Source organism: Ixodes scapularis, unplaced genomic scaffold, assembly GCF_016920785.2.
Source record: "Ixodes scapularis isolate PalLabHiFi unplaced genomic scaffold, ASM1692078v2 PGA_scaffold2__306_contigs__length_199485367, whole genome shotgun sequence".
Lineage (NCBI taxonomy): Eukaryota > Metazoa > Arthropoda > Arachnida > Ixodida > Ixodidae > Ixodes > Ixodes scapularis.
This window is the reverse complement of record NW_024609857.1, coordinates 21,573,341-21,596,799: the sequence shown is the minus strand read 5'-3', so window position 1 is coordinate 21,596,799 and position 23,459 is coordinate 21,573,341. Positions and strand designations below refer to the sequence as shown.

Sequence of the window (23,459 nt, the reverse complement as noted above, 5' to 3'; positions counted from 1 at the left end):
CAATAAAAACATTGAATAAAAACGATTCATTAAAAGAACTATCCTTTCTAGCCAAGAGTCAAGACTATCCAATCCATTTGACAGCCATTTTGTCATTTGAGTTTTTGTGGCAAGTGATTGCGTTGATTGCGTTGGGTGGATTGGGTGTGTGAGAACGTTGCCTCAAAATCATTGTGCTGTGGTTCTTCCGAGAAAAAAGAAAGAAAAAAGAATGGCGCATTATTTAACTCATGGGAGCCTATTGCCATCAGCTGGAAGCTCCACATCAGGACTGGCATTCGCTGGCACGAGCACGCAAGACCTTGCTCAGAAGGAGCATCTCCAACAGCGACACTATGCCCTGTTTCGCGAACTTCAGCTCATGTCTGGCGAACTTCCACAGTAGGCGTCAATCGGCATCTTCTATCTTTGACCCATGGTGCTATTGGGCACACTCGAATCCCCGCTTATCACGGTTTGTTTTTGTTTTCCAGGAGCTACCAACAGAGGCTGCCTTACGAGCTGCTCTCGAGTTTAGCCAACTCGCTGTTGGACGGCACCGTCTACGAGATCGTGCGTGGTCTGAAAGACATTCAACTGATGGACGAAAAATCACTCTTCGAGACCCGAAAGGCGGTTCTAAACACTCAGCGAGGTTTGTGGCGTTTCAGTGGACAGTCGAGGGGGCTGGGGAATACTTTGCGTTCGTTGACTTTTTGTGGTCGGATTGTTTACCCCCCCTCTTCACTTTGCCGTTGAAACGATTGACCATCAGTTCTTCCTTCGAATGACACGAAGCATAAACAGATTTGTTTGCTCACCATCATGCGAGCAAGAGTCTTTCAGACTGTTACATGAAAAAAGAAAGTGTTTTAAACAGTATGATTTCGATTTTCTTGAGCCTGAGGCTATGCGGTAAATAAACACAAAATCGGCATAACAAAATAAATAATGAGAGTAGTGCGGGTGAGCTAGTGGAAGTTAACCACGGTGGTAAATAGCCTGAAACTGGGGTATGGTACAGTGCAATCCACTTATAACGATACCACGTATAAGGATGTACCACTTATAACAACCAGTTTCTAGACTAGAAACTATCAGTTTCTAATTCATATACAACGATAATCGGTTATAACAATTGAGTTTTTGGGTTTACTTATTATTGTTATAAGTAAATTGCACTGTAAATGAAAAAAAGGGGACAGAAAAAAAAAGGATGCCTAGACAGACCTTTGTTTCAGGGCAATAAATCACTACCAGCTCATCTCCACACCCCTGATGATCAAGCGCCAATATGACGGTAAAAGAAATAAAAAAAGATATTGAGTGCATTGTAACCAAGGATCAGATAGAAAAATCCAAGCTCTTACGTCTTGCGATGGGACATGTGCGACCCTTGACCGACAAAGGACTGTGCGTCTCTTTATTTAGAAAATGTACAGGAGCTGGCACGAAGGCAGAAAGAGCAGAAGGAGCTACTCATCTCGGCGGGTCAGAGCCCCACGCTCATCGCCCTGGCACAGCAGAAGGAGCGAGAGGCATTGGAGAAAGGCCACCAAGAGGAGATCAACAGAATCGATATGAAGATCATCACCAAGCTCGACCAATGCGTGAGTACAGGCTTTCACATTACTCTCGACTGATATTTGTTCCAGAAAAACAATAGATAAAAAAAGCGGTTTCCTTGGTCTCTTCTTAAAGGACATCATAAACAAGGACATAAGAACGATTTTGAACTTGAAAAAGATGTTTTTTTGACTTTTCAGGGACCTTGCAATATGCACAATATTTTTATACAGTTCTGTGAAGGTTATTATTTTGTGTATAATAAATTAACGAAACCGAAACTGACGTTTGGTTTTCCCACCATACAACCTCTCTCAAATTGAATGTGACGTCAACAGTGAACTTTCGGTTTTGGTAGTATTTAGTGGTCATGAGCGTAGATGGCACGGTGAGCTGTAGCGGCGCCTTGTTGTTTGAGAGTGTTGTACCGCCTTGCGACAGCGAGTAACCCGGACATTTGCGCTTCTTATGCCGCTTACCAAGCTACCCCTTCAATTGGTTGCCACAACACTAGTTTCCACGCTTCACACAAAGCATGGATAACCCGGTGACTCGTAGCTGTTTGTCGACGCAACGCAGTCAAGCGCAACTACTTGGATAGTTTTTTGTTTACATCATTTATTGCCAATCGCATTGCGAGCAGAGCTATTGCATTTTCAGGAACTATAATCGTTGTGTGTCACTGTTATGTACCAAGTGACTCAAAACACCGTGACAGGCTTATAGCGGATGCCATCAGCTTTACTATCCCAAGACATGACACAAATTTGGTCCTGCTCGAGCAGGCGTGAAAGCGGCAGGGTTTGGGGCTCACCCAGGGGCATTTATCAATGTCTTCGTTCCCGTATATTCGCGCACAACACTTCAGCACACCACAGGCGCAGAAAGGTCTCACAGGATGAAGGGCTGGATGGATGTGCAGGTAAGACTGGGGCGTGTTAGACGAGGTCTGACAGAAGCTTTTTGACATGGGCCCTGAGGGCAGTACCGGAGGCCGCAGCGCGTCAGCCTGGAACAGTTTCTGCAGCTCCCTTTGTGCGCCGAACTAAGAATGGTGCGACAAAACAAACAAAACAATGTTGTCCCATTTTTTATTTTCTCAAGAAAAAAAAAAATATTTATGTAGATGTTTTCATCTCAAGCCTATTAAACAAGGAGGAAAAGTTAAAATGGTATAGACAAAACACTAGCGCCAGCAGAGGGTGTCAAACACGCGACCTGCGACGGGAGGCAAAAACACTAGTTTCTGCCACTGCGGTTTCTACGGCTCGTACCTCGAGATCAAGAAATCGGGAGAACATGCGGTTTGCGCCCTCCTTCATTTGAAAAATGCCCCCAAAACATATATTTTTTTCGTGAAAATTAAAAATTAGACTTTTTTAGCTTGCCCGATTTGAGATGAAATCACCCATATATATACACGTTGCGACACTAAACATTTTTCGAATCAGTCCACGCCCAATATTCACGAGTGAAAAGCGCTCGGCTATTAGAGTCCACACGTCAGCAGACTAAAATAGTATTTCATTATTGCAGTCAACCTTTCTGCCAAAAGTATATAAATTTCGTTGTTATTAAACTTGGGGAAGCAGGATATATGTTACAAAGAGAACTTATAGAGCCGCTGAAGTGCACGTGACCCAAAAGCTGGATTTTTTTGCAGTCTCGAGTGTTTTTGTCATCGGTTTGGACGTGATTATTGCTAGACTTTCTAAATTAATTTGTGCGACGCAGAAGTGTAACTTTGGGCTAAAACTTTGTCAACCTTAACTGGAAGACACCTGGCATCTATTTCAATCGTTGAAGCTGAACTTCCAGATCGTTGTTATTGTCCCTTTAAATAGTGTCTTACCAGAGCAGTTGTGTCTAGCTCATTTAGTGCATAGGGCATGATGTGGCGTACAGTCGATGATGAGGGGCCAAACTAAACCCACCCCCTATTTAGTGCATCACTCTGAACTGTCGGCTTCACTAAGCTTGTTCTTTTTTTGATTGTGCTTTGAGTAGTTAGTGTTTATTACGAACTCTTCACACTTGTGAATAGTAAAAAGAGGTATCTGCTTTTGCAATAAAACGAAAGCACTCATGAGGTTCAAATTTCTCTTTCATCTCGGGTTCTTGAGCAAGGTTAACCTTTAAAGGGGCCCTGCAAGGTCTTTTTTACTCATTCTTAATTTTCACCGAACGTAGTAACCTAATGAAACTTTTCTTTTCTCGAATTTCGCTTTATTTTAGAAGTCATAGGCGAATTGAACTTACAAAAACAAGCAAAAAATAACCTCCTTCATGGCGTCCTTGGTCACTTGAGTGGCCGTGAACTAGAGGAGGAGGGGTAGAGGTGGGGCTGAAAGGGGGGGGAACTAGAGGAGGGGGGAGTGCGGCAGCCGTGAGCTCAGTGAGTGCTCACGGCTGCCACACTTCGTGTCGACAGCTCGAGAGGGCACCACTAAAGCATGTTCTGGGTAGGCTGTATGAAGCGGGCAGCCAGGGCGGCTTTCATTGCATTTGCTGCACGATTAAACACTAATTTGGCATGACACTTTATAGGCCACAAACGAGAGCAAACAAGGGGTAAACTTCAGTTCTGAATTGGAGCTACTTCGCGCTGCCATACCGCCAAACCGCAAGCCAAACCTTCTCGCTGAAGGCCTTCGGAACGCTCGGAACCAGTCGGATCTTCGAGCCCGTATACGGCCGCAGCGCCGCCGCAAACATCCGGGACTTTTCTACACTCACCGCTCGTCGGTGCCTGATCCCACCACGCCTTTCTAGTATGCGTCGCCTTTTCCACCGCATGGTGGCGGGTATGTTGACGGGTCATTTCTTGTTGTCATACTTTATAAACTGCATTTGTTTCTTTTCTGATCTAAAATACTGAACAAAAACTACCTTTATAAATAATTTAAACTGTTCGCGCTACTTATATTTTGTATTTCGACTGAAAAGAAGCTTTTAGCGGCTCTGACCAGTAGTAAGCCCAGAACCAAAGACTTCACATTTTGCGCGCTTTCGGCACCGTGGGTCGCCCTCGTACGTGAAGGAGGTTTCCGAGTCCTCCGGTTAAAATATGACGCACTGATGTTTAGTTACTCTCTTCGTGCCCGCTGGCTTGCCCAAACCCCAAGAGACGTGGAAACCGCAAAAAAAGGTAGACGCCTAATTATGATTGCAGGGCCAATTTAAGATAATCAATTTAATCAGGGTCATAAAAAAGGAAGCAGGATATATGTTACAAAGAGAACTTATAGAGCCGCTGAAGTACCGAATGAGGGACGAGGAAACAGCCCTGCAGTCAGTAATAACTAACTCACATTATTTCTTTCATTTAAGGCATTACTAGAGAAAATAAGGGGTGAAAAACTGAAAAGCTTCACTTCCTTCCAGTTTCATATATGTATTCAGAAATTGGAAATAGCCACTTCACTGGCCCGATGCATCGTTGGAACGTCATAGTATCATCAAGATTATGTACTCTTATGCAGGAGATAATTCGATTTCTGCCAGCATACAAAAAAGGAGGCAATAGTGAAAACAATGGATCAACTATTTACAACCAAAAATTGTCCTCTCAGATAAGACATTTTAAACACACAGCAGTGAGTACATGAGTTGGCCCAAGAAATCCCTTCCATGTTTTATTTAAAAAAAAGCATCTCGTGGGTTACTTCAACTTTTTCAGTGCATATACCTAGTAAGTTTTGTTGTAAATTGTTTTCCTTTGTGAGAAAAATGTAATTCTTGTTTTGTGGTGCGAAATGGTTTTATATTTATTTTTTTCCCATAATTTCGTGTTTTGCTGCTGAGTGTTGCAACAGGGGCTGGCACGTAGGTGATTTAATTCGCCTTTTGTCTCAGCCCCCCCTGACAATTGTTTCAAGAATAAAATAAACAAGCAAACAAACAACCCCAAAGCCACATCGCAAAATTTTTTCTCACTGTTTACTGTTTTCTCTTCATGAGAAGATTTGGACAAGTAGTAGGTTTGTTGGGAACCCTGTCAACCGTACAAGACACATGCTCATGGGTGTACATATCTGCCAAGCGAGTTTTCGGCCTATATGCTTTTTCACTGAGGTACAGTTAGTGAAAGTGTTCACTCTGAGCAGGTCAGAGCACAAATTCAGACTTGATCCAGTATTCCAGCTATTACTCTGAGACCTTCTCACTAGTCTTGCCCTTGGAACTTGTATTGACTAGGGGGTGTCGCAAACTTTTGTCGAACCTGAAGGTTTTACTGGTAACCTTCGAGCTTTCACTAAAATTAGAAAAAGTTCGACTTGTGGACAGTGTTGCCCGGCTTCTACACAAATATTTCGAATTTTGGAAAACAAATAATTGAGAGAGTAGTTTACCTTATATCTTATAAAATGGTCACCAATGTTTACACCATATAAATGCGAAAATATGTTCTTTTAATGCTTTTGTTAGTTGGTAATGTGAACCAGTGATGCCATACACCCAACAAATATTACACTTTTCCTCCACCAGGTGAAATCAACTGTTTTTTCTAATTGTCACGCATGCTTAAAAAAGTAACTTTTGTCAAACATCATGTTGAAATTTTGAAAAAGTCGAACTTGGTCGAACTCAAACATGGGCAGGTTCATGGCATCCGTAGTATTATTGACCTTATACCCGAGAAGATCACAATATTTTGGCAATAGACCCCTTTCAAAAGCCCATCGAGCAACATTGGCGGTCGCCATTGCTTGGACATGACGCTTGTGATTGGATCCGAGTCCTCGCCGAACGCTAACGCTGCGCTCGTTTTCATTACGAGCTGAGTCGAGCTCACACTGAAGGCTGACGCAGCCCTCGTGTCCAATACATGCTCAGAGTATGTGATCAAGCATTGGCAGACAGGTGTTGGCACGGGCTTTTTAAAAAGGGTCTATCGTAATTGTGCAATTATTTAAGCCGTTTTTTTTTTTTTTTTTCTTTTATTATTATTATTCACGCTCTGGTTGACAGAATTTCTTAAAGATGGATGACATATTGGAAACCTTGCATTAGAGGAGTGACACCAGTTCTGATCCTCCGAGACATGTTGATTTTATGACGAATTGATTGATTATCTCTTGGTTTGTTTGATTGATTGCTACCTGTGGTGAAGATGAGTCATCCAAGTTTTCACCATGTCCGGATGAGCAGATATGCAAAAACATTGTCCTAAAATACGCTAGAAAGGAAAGACCACAAATGTTTCCTGGGACGGGACTGGCTTTGGCTCAAAGATTCACCACGGGTTCCTTCGTGCGTGCTTCACCCTAAAGCCCCTTGAGGCTTGATGTGTTCGCATTTGGATAGACATATTTCATCGAACGCCGTTTTATTGAATGCTGTTTCCTGGAAGCCGTTTCATCAAGCGCCATATTTCATTGAATGCCATTTCATTGAACGCCGTAAGCCGTTTTATTGAATACCTCGTAGTTGAGCAGTAGGAATTCTGCATCTATAGGAAATAGTTTTCTCTTAGCAGTGATGGAAGTGCTGAGCTATTTGCTTCCTTTCCCCCCTGTTCAGACGCCACTGACCACAATCATATGGCCAACAATGGAATAGACACTCGCTAAACTGACGAGAGTCAGTGTATTGAGAGTCCGTTCCAAGAAAAATTATCAATTTGCAAGCATGTCACCGATTACGAAAGTGTTCTCTATGTTGGAATCTGTGGGATCCCTGCTCAATAACGGACAAGGCACCGCCATAGTTGGAATGCTAGAAACTTTACGAAGTCTACTCCATCACCATCTTATGTGGATGTGTAAGTCCATTCCATCACCATCTTATGTGGATGTAGATTTGCACCTCCCGCGGTAGCGTTGTCGGTTAGTTCCGCTATTGTGCGGTGGTTCGGAGTCTTCGGGCCCCCTAAGAATCGACGGGCTTTGTTTCGTCGCCGCGGCCATTTTCCGTGACGACAGCGGTTACGTGCGTACGTCATTTTGCTTATGCGCTTCGTTGCCACTTGCAATCGCTGACGCCATAAAAATCAAGTACTCGAATAAAAAAAAAAATATACGCGCCAGATTAGAGCCGTTATTGCTAGCCTTCTCTTGTCTTACCGACAAGATACCGAGCCAGTGAAACGGGGGTTGACGAACCTCCGCAAAGGCCAATGCTGGGCAGAAGGAGACACAGTAGAATCTAAAACCGGCATGATAATGACGAAGTGAAGTAAACGGAATAAGAGGAAACAGCAACTGAAGGTCGGTTAGGGCGGCGCATATGCGCAGCGGCTGCTTGAAAGCGTCATGAGTGACGAAAATTGCTACGATTCGTGTATTCCTGGTAAAAAGATGATTTCCTCGGGACCGTATTATTCGTGGTGGCGGACATCGCAAAATGTGCGAGACATACTAATTAGTTCGCTAATTATATGAAAATTACTAATTAATCCAAGTTTCTAATTGGAACACATGTCCAATTAAAAACTTGCTGAGCGTCATCGAGAACCACTAAATCGGTAATTTTCAGAGGAACTTGGAGCGCGTGAGAAGCGTAGTAGTGCTCTAAAGTTACCACTCGTGGAGCAGGTGTACAAGGCTAGCGGTTGCGGTAAGGCGCCCGCGCGATTCTTCCGTCTCGAGGGCCCCAGCCTTGCACCTGCTCCACGAGTGGTAACTTTAGCGCACTACTACGCTCTTCACGCGCTCAAAGTTTCTCTGGCGCTCAGCAAGTTTCTAATTGGAACTGTGTCTATTTTTGACTAATTGAGAAGTTAGTCATTTCTAATTAATTAGCGAACTAATTAGTAAGTATCGCACACTTTATGACGTCCGCCACCACGAGTATTGCGTTCTTTAGAAAATTATCCTTTTACCTCGAATACACTAATTTTAGTAATTTTTGTCATACCTGCGTGAGACACCCTGTAGGGTGTACCGTGTCTATTCTGAGTCAAGGGGTCCGACGCGTCAAGAGGTCCAACGAGTCAAGAGGTCCAATATTGGACCTCTTGACGCGTTGAACCTCCTGACGCGTCGGACCTCTCGACTCGCCGTGGATCTCTTGATGCGTTGGACCTCTTGACCCATATTGGATCTCTTGACTCGTGCCTCGATGTGTCAAGAGGTCCAACGCTTCAAGAGGTCCAATATTGGATAGCTTGACTCGTTGCATCTTTTGGTGTGAAATATTATGTACAGGCAAGGGGTGTGAAATAAGTGCAGGCAAAAAAGAGGGAAAAAAAACAACTATGAGGGCACCTAAGCTAGCTCTTACGATGTGAGAATGCGCGAGCACTACCTGTTCCCGAGTTGTGTTTCCGCAACGAATAGCGCTTGCGCGATCAAGAGGGCCTAGGTTCGAAACCAGGCAGGGGATGGTTTCGTGCTCACGTAACCAGGGAGGTCACGTGACCACGGATCTTTCCTTTTTTTTTTTTTGGTTTGGTCACATGACCAGATAGGTCACGAGGTACATTTGTATTTTATATCTTGGGATTTTGAGAGACGCTTCCGTAGAAATGGCATAAATGAGGATTACGAGACGGAATGTCCAGCGAGCCTGAATGTCCAACGAGAAGGAAGATCCAATAATGGATATTCAGGCACGTTGGACATTCAGGCTCGTTGGATATTCCGTCTCGGTTGGATCTTTCGTCTCGATGGACATTCAGGCTCGTTGGACATTTCGTCTCGGTTGGATCTTTCGTCTCGATGGACATTCGGGCTCGTTGTATATTCCGTCTCGGTTGGATCTTTCGTCTCGTTGAACATTCAGGCACGTTGGACATTCCGTCTCGCCTGTCACGTGCTAGAATAATTTTCCTTCTTAAATGTACAAACTTGTGTGTATATTTAGTCCTCGTTCCTGCAGGCGTTGCTGTAGTTTCATTATACTAAAATGTTGTGTCACAAAAGCCGACGTTGACGGACCGACAAAGAAACAGAGCAGACTCAAATATAATTTCATCTATAGGAAGGCTTGATGGTTAGTTAACTAAATGCCGATGCGCAGCTATGTACCAATCGTTTAAAGGTGTCGATTGTACGATGCCAAACGCTCCTTTGATATTAACAGTTCAAATGTTTGGAATGTTCCGATGACATAGGTCAGCCAATTTGAAATATAGGATAGGGATGCAATGTCCGGGTGTTCTAGTGCATCGCAATTGGGGGACGTCTATGAAAGCCGGGCTTCAGATCCCAGGAATTGCTAGTTCAGTCCTCATCCCTGCCCATTTCGATTTACATATATGAGCTACATACGGAGACCCGCATTGTAAACACATGACCGCCCGCCAGCGCCACTGACTATGCGCAGAGTCAATATTAATTTTTTTAAAAGGAGCTTTGGGAGCCGTGGGTGCGAGGCATCAAGAGTTTGCACAAGCGTATTTTCCCACAAAAAAAAAAAAAAATATATATAGAGATATTTTTTTTTAAATATAAAATCTACGTCTAACGCATCTATAAATGCATGGGGGAGGTGGGGGGTGTGACCCGACAATTCCTGAGTAAATGCAGAACAATTGTGTGAATTTGACAAATTTTTATTTTTGTTCGATTATCTCTGTATAATAATAATAATAAATTTTATTCACATCATAAACATAATACATATGCAGGCCCGCAAAAGCACTGGTATGCTTGTATGCGGGACCTGGCGTCCAGCGGGCTGCTACACTAAAATCCTCTTATTGTGTGCATTACTGGCACACATAAAATAAATACATAAATAAATGAATAAAAATCAGACTAGAAGAAAACAGACAACTACTCACTGTACACTGCAGTCGTCAGTAGTTTACATACGCATGCATTCCCTGCCAATGGGTTTGTATGTCAGTGAGTAAAGCGATAGTATTAGTATCACGCAGTACGCAACTTTTTTTCTTTTTTTTTTTGCATGTGACATGCATAGTGGTTTTCAGAAGCCCATGCAATTTAAAGGGCAACTCCGGTCCATACTTTCGATTTTGGGATTATGGCTGTTTTTAGTGCAGTTAACGCCCCTGAATTGCAAGGTGTAATTTTTTTCTCGTTATTGTGCGTAGTTTTAAAAATATCGACGTCTCAAAGTTTTGTTTGGGGCGCGGCCGACGAAACCGAAACTAGCCGCTCGAGGTTCCGGCAACACTGGAAATCAGCCGTTATGTGGACGTGACGCCAAGATCGTTCTCGTTCAGCGAGTACGCAGTGCTAGCGGCACCTACCTTTGTTGCGCTAGCCGTCTAAAGATAGAAGGTAAGCTGATCTTTTTTTTTAATTCTGTATACGTGGTAGTTATCCAGCATATGTAGCAAGAGTTAGTGCGTATACCCAAAAGCTAGCGACTGGAAAACCCGTCAACTCGTTCGGTGGCGTACTCGGCGGCCGCCGCCGCGCGTGCGCTATGCCGTGCCGTACTCGTTGCTTGTATACCCAAAAGCTAGCAACTGGAAAACGAGTGAACTCGTTCGGTGCCGTACTCGGCAGCTGTCGGCGTGCGTGCGGTCTCCCGCACTCGTCGCTAGGCCTAAATTGTCATCGGGGCTCCGTGGACGGAGCGGCGTTGCTCTACGCCGCGCTGCGAGTGACGTACAGTGCTGGCGCTTTCGCGCGGCGGGTCAGTCCCAGATACGAAGGTTTGAGGCTCTCCGGCGCTTTCCGCGACAACCGCACAGACGTGTGTCAAGCTGTAGACGTCTGTTTTTTCGTTATTTTTTCCTCATGCGCGTAAAGGCCGAATTTGTAAGCTACGACACTAATTCACCACATAAGTTCGTCCAAGTAGTGAATCTTTGTACAAATAAAAAAAAAAAAAAAAACTTGCCGCACTTAAAAAAGAAAGTTCTTTGGGCAGTCATTTTCTTCTCAAAGCTAGCAAAAGTGCTTGTGGGTGATAAAGGAAAACAGAGAACGTTAGCAAGGTGAGAACGCTTTCTTTCCCTTCCGCATTCCCACCCCCACCCACAACAATTTTTTTTATTAGAATACATAGGATTTTAAATTTCCTTCGTAACTTTTGTCTAAAGCAAGTGTTTTTTTTTTTTTTTTTTTGCATTTTTAAATATTATATTTACCTCCAGCCGAACTCGGGCAAATTAGGAGTCCTAACTTACAAATCCGAACTTTCGCGATTTCTTTAAAGTCCCTTGTGGTATTCACAAGCGCAATGTTAATTAATACTGCTGCGTAACGGGTTCGAACGATTGGGAGGCGAATGTTTATATCGCATGAGCTTCACGCGCCGGCTGTTCACTATAGTCGTTACGGGCCTGAATGCTACGCACGAGATTGCGTAGTAAACAAGCAGTGACGCAAAGCAGAACATTGTTTTCGTTTTCATTACAAACTTCAGTGTTTGGAGCTAGTTAGTGGTTGTACTCTACATGCCCACCATTCCCCATTCAACAGACATTCAATGGAGCGTGAATGCTCAATCTTCAACACTGCACTTGACATTGACTGTTTTATTTATTGATCAGGATACTTTTATCATGTTTACCTTTTCTGTACATGTACGATGGGCAAAGAGCGACGGCACGGCATCCTTTTTAAGCCTCGACGCCTTCGCTGACAAGCCACAAGCAACCAACACCTGTAGATTTCGTTCGTAACTCTCCGGCGAAATATGATCGGAGCAGAGCTTCGATCTGGGGGTCGACGTCCAAGGCTTTTCAAAGTCCACTCGTCGAACAGCGTTCACCCACACCTTCTCCAATTTCCGATCCGTTGGAAACTTGTGAAAAAGCACCTCCGGGTTGCGCAGCGGCTTGTTTGAGCAGCCCACAGCGCTTTAAGTTGTACTCGGCATCTTTCGAGGAACAGATGCGCAGTCTTGGGCGCACCGAGTTGCTCGCTAAAACGGGTCTAGGAGTCCTCACAAGCAAATAAACAAAAAGCTATACCGAAGCTACACGGGCTACAGGTAAAAGCAACGGCTAAACACGCAATTACAAGCCGAAGTAGCGGTGGTAGCGGCACAAAGAAGCGCGCGCGACGGCTGCGCCATGCGCTCGTCCGGAACGGAGAAAAAAAAGAGGACGATGTTGACATCATGGCCCAATGTTGCTTTAGCGATCGGCAACCCGCTGGCCGCCCGCTAAGGAGCAGCGGCTCGCGGCGGGTCGCGTTTTTATTATCGGCATTAGTTGAGAATGCGGCGTCCCACGGACGTGAAATTTTGGCTGGGGTCGTATTTTGTGTCACTAAAGCTATACCAGTAATTTAATTCATTTTGAGTTTTGGCCGGAGTTGCCCTTTAACTGGCTTCTGGAAGCACTCCAAAGCTCGCCATTCTGTCGAGGTAGTTCATGACGTCTTGGTAGGTGGGAGCTTGACTGCTGATAAAGGAGGCGAACGCAGCTATCTCGGCGTGCAGCAGAAGGTTCACACCCGGATGTACTAATAGCCTACATCAGAGCCGTTTATACTGAGAGAGTTTGGCCGATGGGCGGAGCTTGTTGGCCGCTAGAACCAGCGGATTTCGCGATAACACAATATGGCGTTACTTCTTTGTCTTGTTCATTCCTGTGAAATCGCGTAGAGTTCCTATGAGTCAGATCCACAATATGGCGGACGGAAGTAGTCATCCCCCGGTTGTCAGACTACGCTGCTGTGGTTGTCAGACTGCCAAAATCTCCTTAAGAAGGCCAAACTCTCTCAGTATAAACGGCTCTGGCCTACATCATGTGTGAATATAACAATAGATCGTTCCACGTGGGTTTCTATTCTTGTAGGGGAAACGTATTGTACCACGAATCCGCTCACTTCGTCGAAATTTCATTGGTCTCTGGACAACTGGAAGAAGGACAATTTGTCGAATAGGGCAATTCGCCCTAGCCGATTCGCAGAATGAAGAATGGGGCAAAAGTGCTCGTGTGTCGAACTGTCCAAAAGAGTTGATTAGAGTTGGGTCTGTAGATTGCCGGTGACAGTGGGGGTCAACAATGAGACCACCTTTCATGGGCGTACCAACCGGGGGGGCAAGGGGGGCACTTGCCCCCCCAGTTCTCAGAGTGGGGGGGCAAGGCATGCGTTTTGCCCCCCCTGAAACGGCCACCACTGGGCAGAGCAGACACAGGCCGGCGGCGCCCAAGGAATACCAAGGGCACTGCCCCCCGACCCGCGCGGGCATATTTTTAACGCGCAGGCGATACAAAACCTAGCAACGGTGCTCACGCACGCCGGATTGGCTGGTTTGTGGAGCCTTGCCCCACGAACAAGGCTACACGGTAACCTAACGGAATCCATCCGCGAGACATGGGCCGGACGGGCCGTCCAGACCAGGACGTAGGCCCTTACACAAAATAAAGTTTTGCTTGCTTGCTTGGAGATAGACGCTGCCGCCGTCAACATAGGCAGCGGATGCAATGCGAGTTTCCGAAGAGGTAGCGTAACTTAGTGGTGAGATGTCTGCCTCCTACGTGTCAGACCCGGGTTCTATTTATGATGTGGGCCGGCTTACTTCTTTTTATTTTTTTTTCTCGAACATTTTGTTTTGTCGAGGCATTTGGCGATATTTACATTTCTTTTTTACCATTAACACTAAAAAAACGAATGTCGTTGACGAAACATCGCTAAACTAAATCGTATCGACTCTATTTACGGAAGTGCATGGGGGGCAGCGGGGCTTGGGTTGCCGACCGGACGCCGCAAAGCGGCGTGTACGGGGGGTGGGGTTGCTAGGTGGGTTAATAGATTTGTAATTAACAGCCGCACACCGTCACCGCGAAGCGGCGTGAACGCAGGCGCGGGGGTGGGTTAACGCGCTTCGAGTGATACACGAGCAGCCCATCCGGCGTGAGCGTCGTTGTTAGGGGTTCTATCGCCTGCACCGTAAAAGGAGCAGTGTGTGCACCTCCTGTAGTGGGCAAGAATTCCTACATTGGAGAGAAGCGGGGACAAGCCCTTTCTTCAAATGCGTCAAGTCTCCTTGAGCTTCGGAATACAAAGAAACGCCACTATTCGGAGCTAATCCCACAGTTACTCGACCTCTCTTGCGTCGTGTCTGTTCGCTCCCCGCGCCTCGTAGCAGTGTTGTTGCAGTGGGGGGGCTCGTTAAAATTTGGGGTTTTTTTGGACTATCTAAATCACTTTCTTCCTTCCCATCCCCCCCTTTTCTACTCCGCATGCTTCCCCCTCTGCAAATATCAGCTGACCTTCCGACATCTTTTCTGTGTTGATAGGCAAAACAACCACTAAAATTAGAAAGTAATTTGTAATGTGAGTGGAAGTCACTCGGAAAAGTAGTTAAAGTAAACTACGAATTACTAGAATATAAATGTAATTAAAAGTTACTAAACTACCCAGAAAAGTAGCTAAACTACAGTAACTTGAGTAAAGTAGTTGACCTACGTACAAGTCTGGCCCGGCAGGCGCTCTGCGTAAGGGTTTTCACCTATCTGCCTAGCCCCGCACACCATCACATGGGCCAAGAAAGGTGTAGTTTTACTGCAGAGGAGAAATCAGCAGGGTCCAAGATGGTGACAATGGAGGATGGGGGACTGTTCCAGTGGCTGATGGCTTGAGAAAGGAATGACCAATTGAAAGCGTTAGTAGAGTCAGAAATGTGCTTGATGGTGCAGACGTTGTTGAGGCGAGAAGATGTTCGGTCCGGGGGTAATAACAAAGTGGTTTTGAGGTCGGGAATGTGGTAGTAGATTTTGTGTGAATAAAGCACAGCTGAGAGACTTTTCTGCGAAGCTGCAAAGAGGACATAGTTAGTTCAGTTTTTAGCGCTGAGACACTGAAAAAAAAAGTCATAAGTGGATGAAATGAAGCGAGCAGCTCTGTTCTGAACTGCCTCTACAGGGTATTGATGAGGTACAGTCGATGGGTATTCCAGATGGTTGAAGCATATTCTATTTTTGGTCTGACGTACGTGTCCAAGGTTAGCTTACGAACAAAGGGTGGAGCCCTTTTTAAGTTACGTCTGCTTAGTCCAAGAGTTCCAGATGAATCGGCAGTAATGACTTCAATGTGGTTATTTTAGGGAAGGTCAGATGGTAGTCTTACACCAAGGTATTTATACACAGTAGTGGTCTCAATCAGATCGGAGTACAAGAAGTAATTAAATGACAGTTTTTTTTTTCTTGCACCCCCACCAGCCACCGCACCAGCCACCGCCTCGGCCAGCCTTGGTGAAGTGGATTAGTTTGCGTTTATACTTGTTTAATGACATAATCCACTCTTTGCACCAATTGTTAATTTTCTCTAGATCTTCCTGAAGCTGGTTATTATTTTGCACACAAGTTACTTTGTTAAGGATGACGCAGTCGTCGGCGAAAAAGCGGTTTTTTGAAGAAATCCCAATGGGGATGTCATTAATAAATATTAAAAAGAGTAAGGGCCCAAGTACGAACCCCAGGGGAACACCAGGAGATACATTTATTAAGGAAGATTCATGATCATCGTGGACGTGACCTGTACACGGGAAAAAAGAAAGTCACGAATCTATGCAAACGGTTATTTGGTCGAGGCAAAAAGATGACAGCTTAGAAAGAAGGCGTTGATAAAAAACACGGCCGAACGCTTTGGAAAAAAAAAAAAAAAAAACTGCGTCAGTTTTTTTTTCATTTTAAGGTTCAAGGTTAGTGTGCAAGTCATGGATGAAGTCGCAGAGTTGTGTTTCGCAGGAAAGTACAGTCTCCGGCGATATGAAAGACCCACTGGGAGCGCGTGGCCGAGGCGGTGGCTGGTGGGGGTGCTGCGAGCGCTCCGGGCAGTTCCACTCTGCTTCGAGGGGAGGACGCTCATTCGGCACTCGCCACAAACTGATAAGCGCGTTTCGCTTTATCTGAGCCCGAGTGAGCGTCCTCCCCTCGAAGCAGAATGGAATTGCCCGGAGGGCTCGCAGCGCCCCCGCCAGCCACCGCCTCGGCCACGCGCTCCCAGTGGGTCTTTCATATTGCCGGAGAGTGTACCTTTTTGAAAACCGTGCTGCTGTTTAAAGAAAAGAAATGGGATGATAGGTGCCTCATGATATTGGAGTAGAGGATATGCTCAAGTAGTTTGCAAGAAATTGAAGTCAATGAATTAGGGCGATAATTAGATGCGGAAGAGCGGCTGCCCTGTTTAAAGACTGGGAATTACCCTTCCCACCTTTTGGTCAGATGGAAGGCACCTTTGAGATAAGGACTGAATAAAGATAAGTTTTAAATACTCACTCGAAATAACACTGGTGTTTCTTTTAAATTTTAGAGTTGATGTTATCGGTTCCAGCGGACGAAGTAAGTTTTAGTTTATCAATCAATGTTATAATACCGGCGGAGTTAACGTTAATAGGATGCATGCGCTCGTAAAGCTCTTCAGGGAGACTGGGGACGGAGTCCAGCACTCGTTAGTAAACACTGATGAAAAACATTCGTTAAACACAGAACTATCATGGTCGACGTTGCACATCCGACCATTCCTAACTCTCCCCATCTTCCTAAACGTCCGTGTGTGTCCGAACACCAGAAACCGGAATTTTAAAGGTTAAAAACGGCACGTTGCGAATATGGAACGCGCACTTTCATGCAAAGCTGACGTCAAGTGACTCAAATCGAAAAACATGCATATTTACAATATTGTTATCTCTTCTGGTGAAGGCTCAGCAACCGTTGCATCCGTTTTCGCGCACGAAACGGCGACTACCAGTGAAAGTAAGAACGCAGTGATTGCCTTTATTTTAACAATGTAAACACACTTGCAGGCGTGCGCTGATGAAGCCTCAAAATCAAAGCTCTCGTAGTGTGATTCGTGACTGTGCCGGCTACTACCCAACCTCGTTGTCACGCCACTTTCTGGAAACATACACCAAAATTACAAGTAAACACACAAAAGCGACATCGATACAATTATCTTCTAGAATATCACCTTATTTAGTCATAACTCTTTCAATAGGCACTACAAGTTGTATTTATTTTAAGAAGAAGAAGCAAAATTTTTTTCGTGAGAAAAAACAAAATATCAATGTTAAGTCTGGTAACGTTGTAATTTTGCCAAATCATTGCCAAATCTTTAGAAAAGTTGGACAAAAGTTGCGCCGAATTTTCGATTTGGGGGGGGGGGGGGGGGGGGGGAGAGGGTCTGGTTTGCCCCCCCACTCAAAAACAAGTTGGTACGCCACTGCCACCTTTCCAAAAAAAGAGAGGATGACAAATGCAGCTCTCAGAATTGGCAAGGGTCCGATAGTGAATCGTACCCGGGTTATTCAAAACTATAAAAGTCGGGTTCTTCGTGAATATGTTCACTCGCAACTCTAGCATTATGGAATTTGGGAAGACCGAGCAAGGGGCTGACTTCCTGATACCGTGGTCATATGTGCACTTGTAATGTGCGCATATGAATAAATCACGGCCGCACTGTCGCAGCGGCTCTGTGACAGAGTTAGAACCAGTTGAAATCCGATCGCAGCCTTCGTATGCTACCTGGGCGCGTATCGGTGCGATTGCTGCATGCCACGTGACCAGAAAAGGCAGAAACAACGGAAGCCAATCCTAAAAAAGTATTGTATTAATTATTAATCTTGCCTACTTGTTGCTTAATACATGGTTCACTGCGACAGCAAGTGTTTGGTGGCCGAAGCCTGCTAAACTAATCGTCGCGATAAGCGTCACTGTGCCGAATCCTCCGGACAATCACCGGACAAAAGCTCACCACTTGAGGACATTACCTGCACAAAGGCTTAATGAAAGGAACGTTCTATTCTATCACTGATTTTGATATGAGGATCGAATTTTTGTTTCTGGGGACCGAGAAGTCCAATCAGAAATGTCTAAAACTTTCACGTTCGTTTTGTAAAAAAGAAGAAAACAAAAACTACAATTAAGTGTAATTACACATACTACACCGACTTCACATAACAATAATGATAATACTAAAAATTCAATCAGGCGTTTTTCTCCCATGCGAGGGACATCATCTTTGCGGGACTAGGGACACGAATAAAAAAAAAATACAGCAACTCGTACAATACGGAAAAACTGTGGCTGAGGATAAGCACGATTAACGATTCTCAGAACTCCCTAGGACCCCACATTTGTTTCCGCTCCAGAGGAACGACCCTCCTAATATCAAACGCGTGAGAGATTGTCAAGGGTCAACGAGTTCGGTCTTTGATCTTGTAGCATGTGTGACCTTTTAAACGTCTTTTTTTTTTTTTTAATTATAGAAATCATCTTTAAATTTACATATATATAACGAACAATAAATGCATTGTTTTTGAGGTTTTATGAAGTCTACAAAATACACGAGCGTAATTTTAATTTCATTTTGGGGACTTCACAGAGGCAACTTCAGTGGGACAAGCTCAGCGGCACACCAAAACAGCCGTGCATCAAAAATCCCGGTACTGAAAATCCCGGTGCCGAAGCGACCACATACCGAAATGATCGCGTACCGATATCTCCGCACCGAAATGTCCGGTTCCCCATTTCATCGAACGCATTTCTCACCGCCGTAACTATCAGTAATCCTACAATTCTACAAAGGAATGTCTTCTAAATTCTTTGCAAGGTTCATTCTATATCCGTTGGATATTCAGACAAGTTGGACATTCAGACTCGATGGACATTCCGTCTCGATTGGACCTTTCGTCTCGTTGGACATTCCGTCTCGCCTGTCACGTGACCGATTGGACATTCAGGCTCGTTGGACATTCAGTCTCGTTGGACATTGAGACCATAAGCGATAAACGAGTCCTAGAACAGAGAGACTGGAATACAGATATTAAGTTCTACAAGTCCAAAATATGTCGCCAGGCACTATCCATTATTTAACACTCAAATACATATACATTGTGGCAAATAGTATCTGTCTACTTGTTTCCAATGGCTATGTAGTACTTGTATTCTCCAAAATAATTCAAATAGGTCAAACAGTCAGTAACCGTCGCAAGCAGTCATTAATAGCATTATCATTATAAACAGAGAAGATAAAAATAAGGCTCGATGGACCTCTTGACGCGTTGGACCTCTGACGTGTTGGACCTCTTGACTCGATGGGCCTTTTGACGCGTTGAACCTCTTGACACAAATTGGACCTTTTGACTCGTTGGACCTCTTGACGCGTTGGGCCTATTCACTCAAATTGGACCTTTTGACTCGTTGGACCTCTTGACTCGGCTGTCACGTGGCTATTGGACCTCTTGACTCGTTGGACCTTTTGACTCGTTGGACCTCTTGACCATAAGCGTACCGTGTCCCGGATAACTTTCGCCGAACTTTGCAAAAAGACGGAGCGCTCTGCGAGGGTGAAACCGACTGTATATTGTTCATGTTGTTAAGAGGTGTTGTGGGAAGTGCACTATATTTTTTAGTCCGCCTGGATATTTAGTTAATTAAGACCAATTAGTTTATTTTAATTATTATTTGTTGCAGAGCCGAGGTGTGAATTGGAAAGTTGTAGAGCGCTTTAAAGGGGGTACTCTACCGATTTTTTTAGCTACCTCAGCAAACTATATTTTCTAACTCCCCGGCTCTCAGCCTTTCCGATATGCTCTTTAGTATCGTGAAATTCATAATAGGTATTGTGAAATCGGCAAATGAAAATTATGCAAAAACCAACATTCAAATATACGCGCACTTTTTAGTGCCGTGACGTCAGTGGCAGGCAGGCTTGCCAGTCGAGCAAGCAGTCTAAAAATAGAATATGCCAATCATTTGTTCCGTGCTGGAGCGCCGGTACTGGTGCGAGCTTCTAAAGCATTCATTTGACGCCATGAAACTACTTCGAATCAGTTGGAAACAAATTCTACAGTCCAAAGAGTGAACCCCTGCCTTCCACTGACGTCACTTTTTCATTGTTGCCAGTAGAGACTTTCAGATTGAAAAACATGGTGAAGACCAAAACTGTAAATTCAATAACTTCGCGAAAAAGAATTCTTTTGACGTAATATTTGGAATACTATTTTAGCGGTGCTTCTTGGTTAGTTTAGCGAAATTTCAAGCAAATCGGAGACAATGAAAAAACCTCGGGAGTACCCACCCGGTTAAGGTGTTTCCTACATGATACATTTACCTCGCTTTTTTTAGTTCACCTAAAAAGAGAGCCCGCGAAATATAAAGAAGACGACGTGACAACGCGTCCGCGCATCGCGCTTTTCAGCGCTCAGACGTCCTCTGAAGGATCGAAGTCCACCTTATCACGGGCGCGCGGTCCGAGTAGGACTTCGTGTTGGGGTTGCCCCCGAAGATAAGCCGCGAGCACCCGTTGCCGCAAAGCCCTGTCTCAGACAGCGCGCCCGTTCCTTCAGAGCGCGTCCGAGAGCGCTGCAAGCGCTCTCGGACGCGCTTGCAGCGCTCTATATATATATATATATATATATATATATATATATATATATATATATATATATATATATATATATATATATATATATATATATATATTAGGCTAATTAAAAGGAGCGCTCGAAGTGTATCATGTAGTAAACGCCTTAAGTGGGTGTTTTTAATGCGTTCTACGACTTTCCAATTTTTCCCTTTAAACGAATATTAAAAAATAGCTAATTAGTCTTCATTAACTAATTAACCAGGCATACTAGAAAAAAATTGTGTACTTTCCCTAAACGCTTCTTAACAACCTACATTTGGTTTCACTTTCGTAAAACGCTCCGGTTTTTCTTTTTTTTTTTTTTTTTTTTTTTTTTTGTAAAGTTTGGTGTAAGTTGTTTGGTGACACCTTTAATCAAAAATATACAGATAAACGAACCGTACTTGATCGAATGACTCAATGTTTTACGGACCCGTTGAAAGCCAAAATCCAGCCCAAACCAGCCTGGTCTGCGGCTCTGCTAACCGACTAGCAGATGCTCGGTTAGCACGGGTATTCGCCTATGAGCAACCAACTCGCCCGAACCTCTGGGCGGGCGGGCGGGCGGGCGGGCGGGCGGGCGGGGGGGAATTGTACTCAATTGCGAATTGTGTACAATTCGCAATTGTACACAATACGTGAAAAATCTACAGGCATTGGTTTATAGAAAAACAAAATGCCGCGGCCTCCGTTCCAGGAAAGTAATGCACCGGTCTCCTTCTTTCTTTCTTTTTTTCAGGTTAGCGACCAGCAAGTGACTTTGGAGAAGGCTGGGGTGCCCGGATTTTTCGTCACCAACAGTCCCATGGAGATATCCCTTCAGATGTGCCTGCTCGAGTTCATCACGAGGCTCGCTCATGCGTGATTTGGGTGTCATATCATCGCCAGTAATCATCATACCCCGAGGATTCAGCGGGCCTCCGGGAAAGTTTCGGACCGGACATAATGTATTTATCGCCTTGTAAATAGACGTCAATAAACTGGTCGCCTTGTAAATAGATGTCAATAAACTGGTCGCCTTGTAAATAGACGTTGTCAATAAACTGGTCGCCTTGTAAATAGACGTTGTCAATAACTGGTCGAAAGTTTGTTGCGCAGTCATCGTATGTAGCTCTGTAGGAGCCTTTTCAAAAAGTCTGTCTAGCAACATTGGTGGTCGCCATTTCTCATAGCCGTTGCTCAAGCAACAAGTGCGTGAATGGATCCGAGTCCTTGCCGAACGTCGACGCAGCATTCGTTTTCAATACGAGCTGACGTTACTAAACCACTCAGTTGGGAAACTCATCCTTGAAACCCGGACCGCTCGCGTCCACCCAGACCAAACTAAATACGTTAACAGCGCCACCCTTTAGCGACGAGTCGAAACGTGAAAGCTGATTTATACAGCTCCTGCGAAATGGCACAGCGAGATGGCGTCACCGGCCCTTCCGCGACTCAACCGGAACTAATACGTGCAGCCGTGAGGTTCCCGGAGTGGCCGCTGCGGGAGAATTGGCGGCGTTGCGGTCGCCTTCAGTTCGGTTCTCGAGTACGGATCGGAGTCACGTTTTCAAAGCAGGCTCTGTGGCAGTTTGACAACTGAGTTTCTAGTAACGTTGATTCGAGACGAGTTCACGCCGAACGCGGCCATTGTGTCCAATGCATGCTCATCAGCAAGCGCGCGCACTTTTCAAACAGGTCTGTCGGATGCGAGCAAATGACTCGGTGTTGTTCAGCCATGATAACACATAAGAATGTTTGTGTAAGTATCTCGGAAGTATACGGTCGTGAAGCTTTTTACTTCCCCTTTAAATTACATTCATTAGTTGTTGCTAGTTTTTTTTTTTTTTTCGTGTGTGTGTGTGTGTGTGTGTGTGTGTGTGTTAAGGAGTCGATGTCAGTAGTTACTGTAGATAATTCTTCGAGTCGCCACCCGCGCAGCGGCCAATAGCTGCATGTGGTTACATGAAATTCGACGAAAACATTCATAACGTTGTCCGTTATTCTTTTCTGTGTGATCTACCGAGTCATTAAGAAAGTTAGCGCTTTTCTACGTTAAAACATCGGCTCGCCGCGTTCTCACCTATACCACAAACGCAGTTGCTTGGTTCGTTCATATCATCAACGTTGATGATATGAACGATTCATCTGCGGGTTTGTTAGACCAACTCAAGTAGCGCGTGAAAAGGAAAAAAAAAAAAATAAAAAATACGGTGAGTATTTTGTCGAAGACGAAACGATGGAACACTGCGGGAAGAAAACGAAGTTTTCTCGCAACTTGTCGCCTGCATGCGTTTTCGGAACCGTTCGAGTCTTCGCTCGCGAGCTGCCGACACGGACGTTCGTTCTGTTCCGGGGAAGGGTTCTTCTACACAACTCCCCGTCCCCCGCTGGCCTCCATCTCTCCGAAGAAGGAGCCCGCGACGCACACATCTCGCCATGTCGGAGAACGGCACCAGGCGCCGGGTGCGCACGTCGGCGAAGCAGTTCGAGCTCATCCTGGACTTCATGGAGAGGCACCCGAACCTGGCCACCTCCCAGCTGGACTCGACGTACACCGTTCGGGACCGGAAGCGCGAGTGGCTCGAGTTCGCCAACTTCCTCAACAGCGAGCGGCTGGGCCTCCGAAAGGACCCGGACAAGTGGAGGAAGGTGCGTTATTGGTGTCTCTGTGCACAATGCCACCTATAGAAGACAAAGGCCGGCGTC

General features: G+C 45.0%; 1 protein-coding gene across 1 annotated transcript; it reads left to right on the top strand.

Annotated features, from left to right (window-relative positions):
* The first annotated feature begins 81 nt into the window (after positions 1-81).
* On the top strand, positions 82-21,830 carry LOC8038273 (protein DGCR6). Its single transcript, XM_029984776.2, has 4 exons — positions 82-381; positions 474-634; positions 1,411-1,589; positions 21,511-21,830. The coding sequence occupies exons 1-4, from the start codon at positions 212-214 to the stop codon at positions 21,634-21,636; spliced, it is 636 nt and encodes a 211-aa protein (XP_029840636.1). The 5' UTR covers positions 82-211; the 3' UTR covers positions 21,637-21,830.
* The last annotated feature ends 1,629 nt before the right edge of the window (positions 21,831-23,459 follow it).

Bases quoted from the DNA above. Each gene is read 5' to 3' on its own strand.
- LOC8038273 (XM_029984776.2), top strand. From the start codon at position 212: ATGGCGCATTATTTAACTCATGGGAGCCTATTGCCATCAGCTGGAAGC. The intron at 635-1,410 runs GTTTGTGGCGTT...CTCTTTATTTAG, and splicing joins GGTTCTAAACACTCAGCGAG to AAAATGTACAGGAGCTGGCA. The intron at 1,590-21,510 runs GTGAGTACAGGC...TCTTTTTTTCAG, and splicing joins TCACCAAGCTCGACCAATGC to GTTAGCGACCAGCAAGTGAC.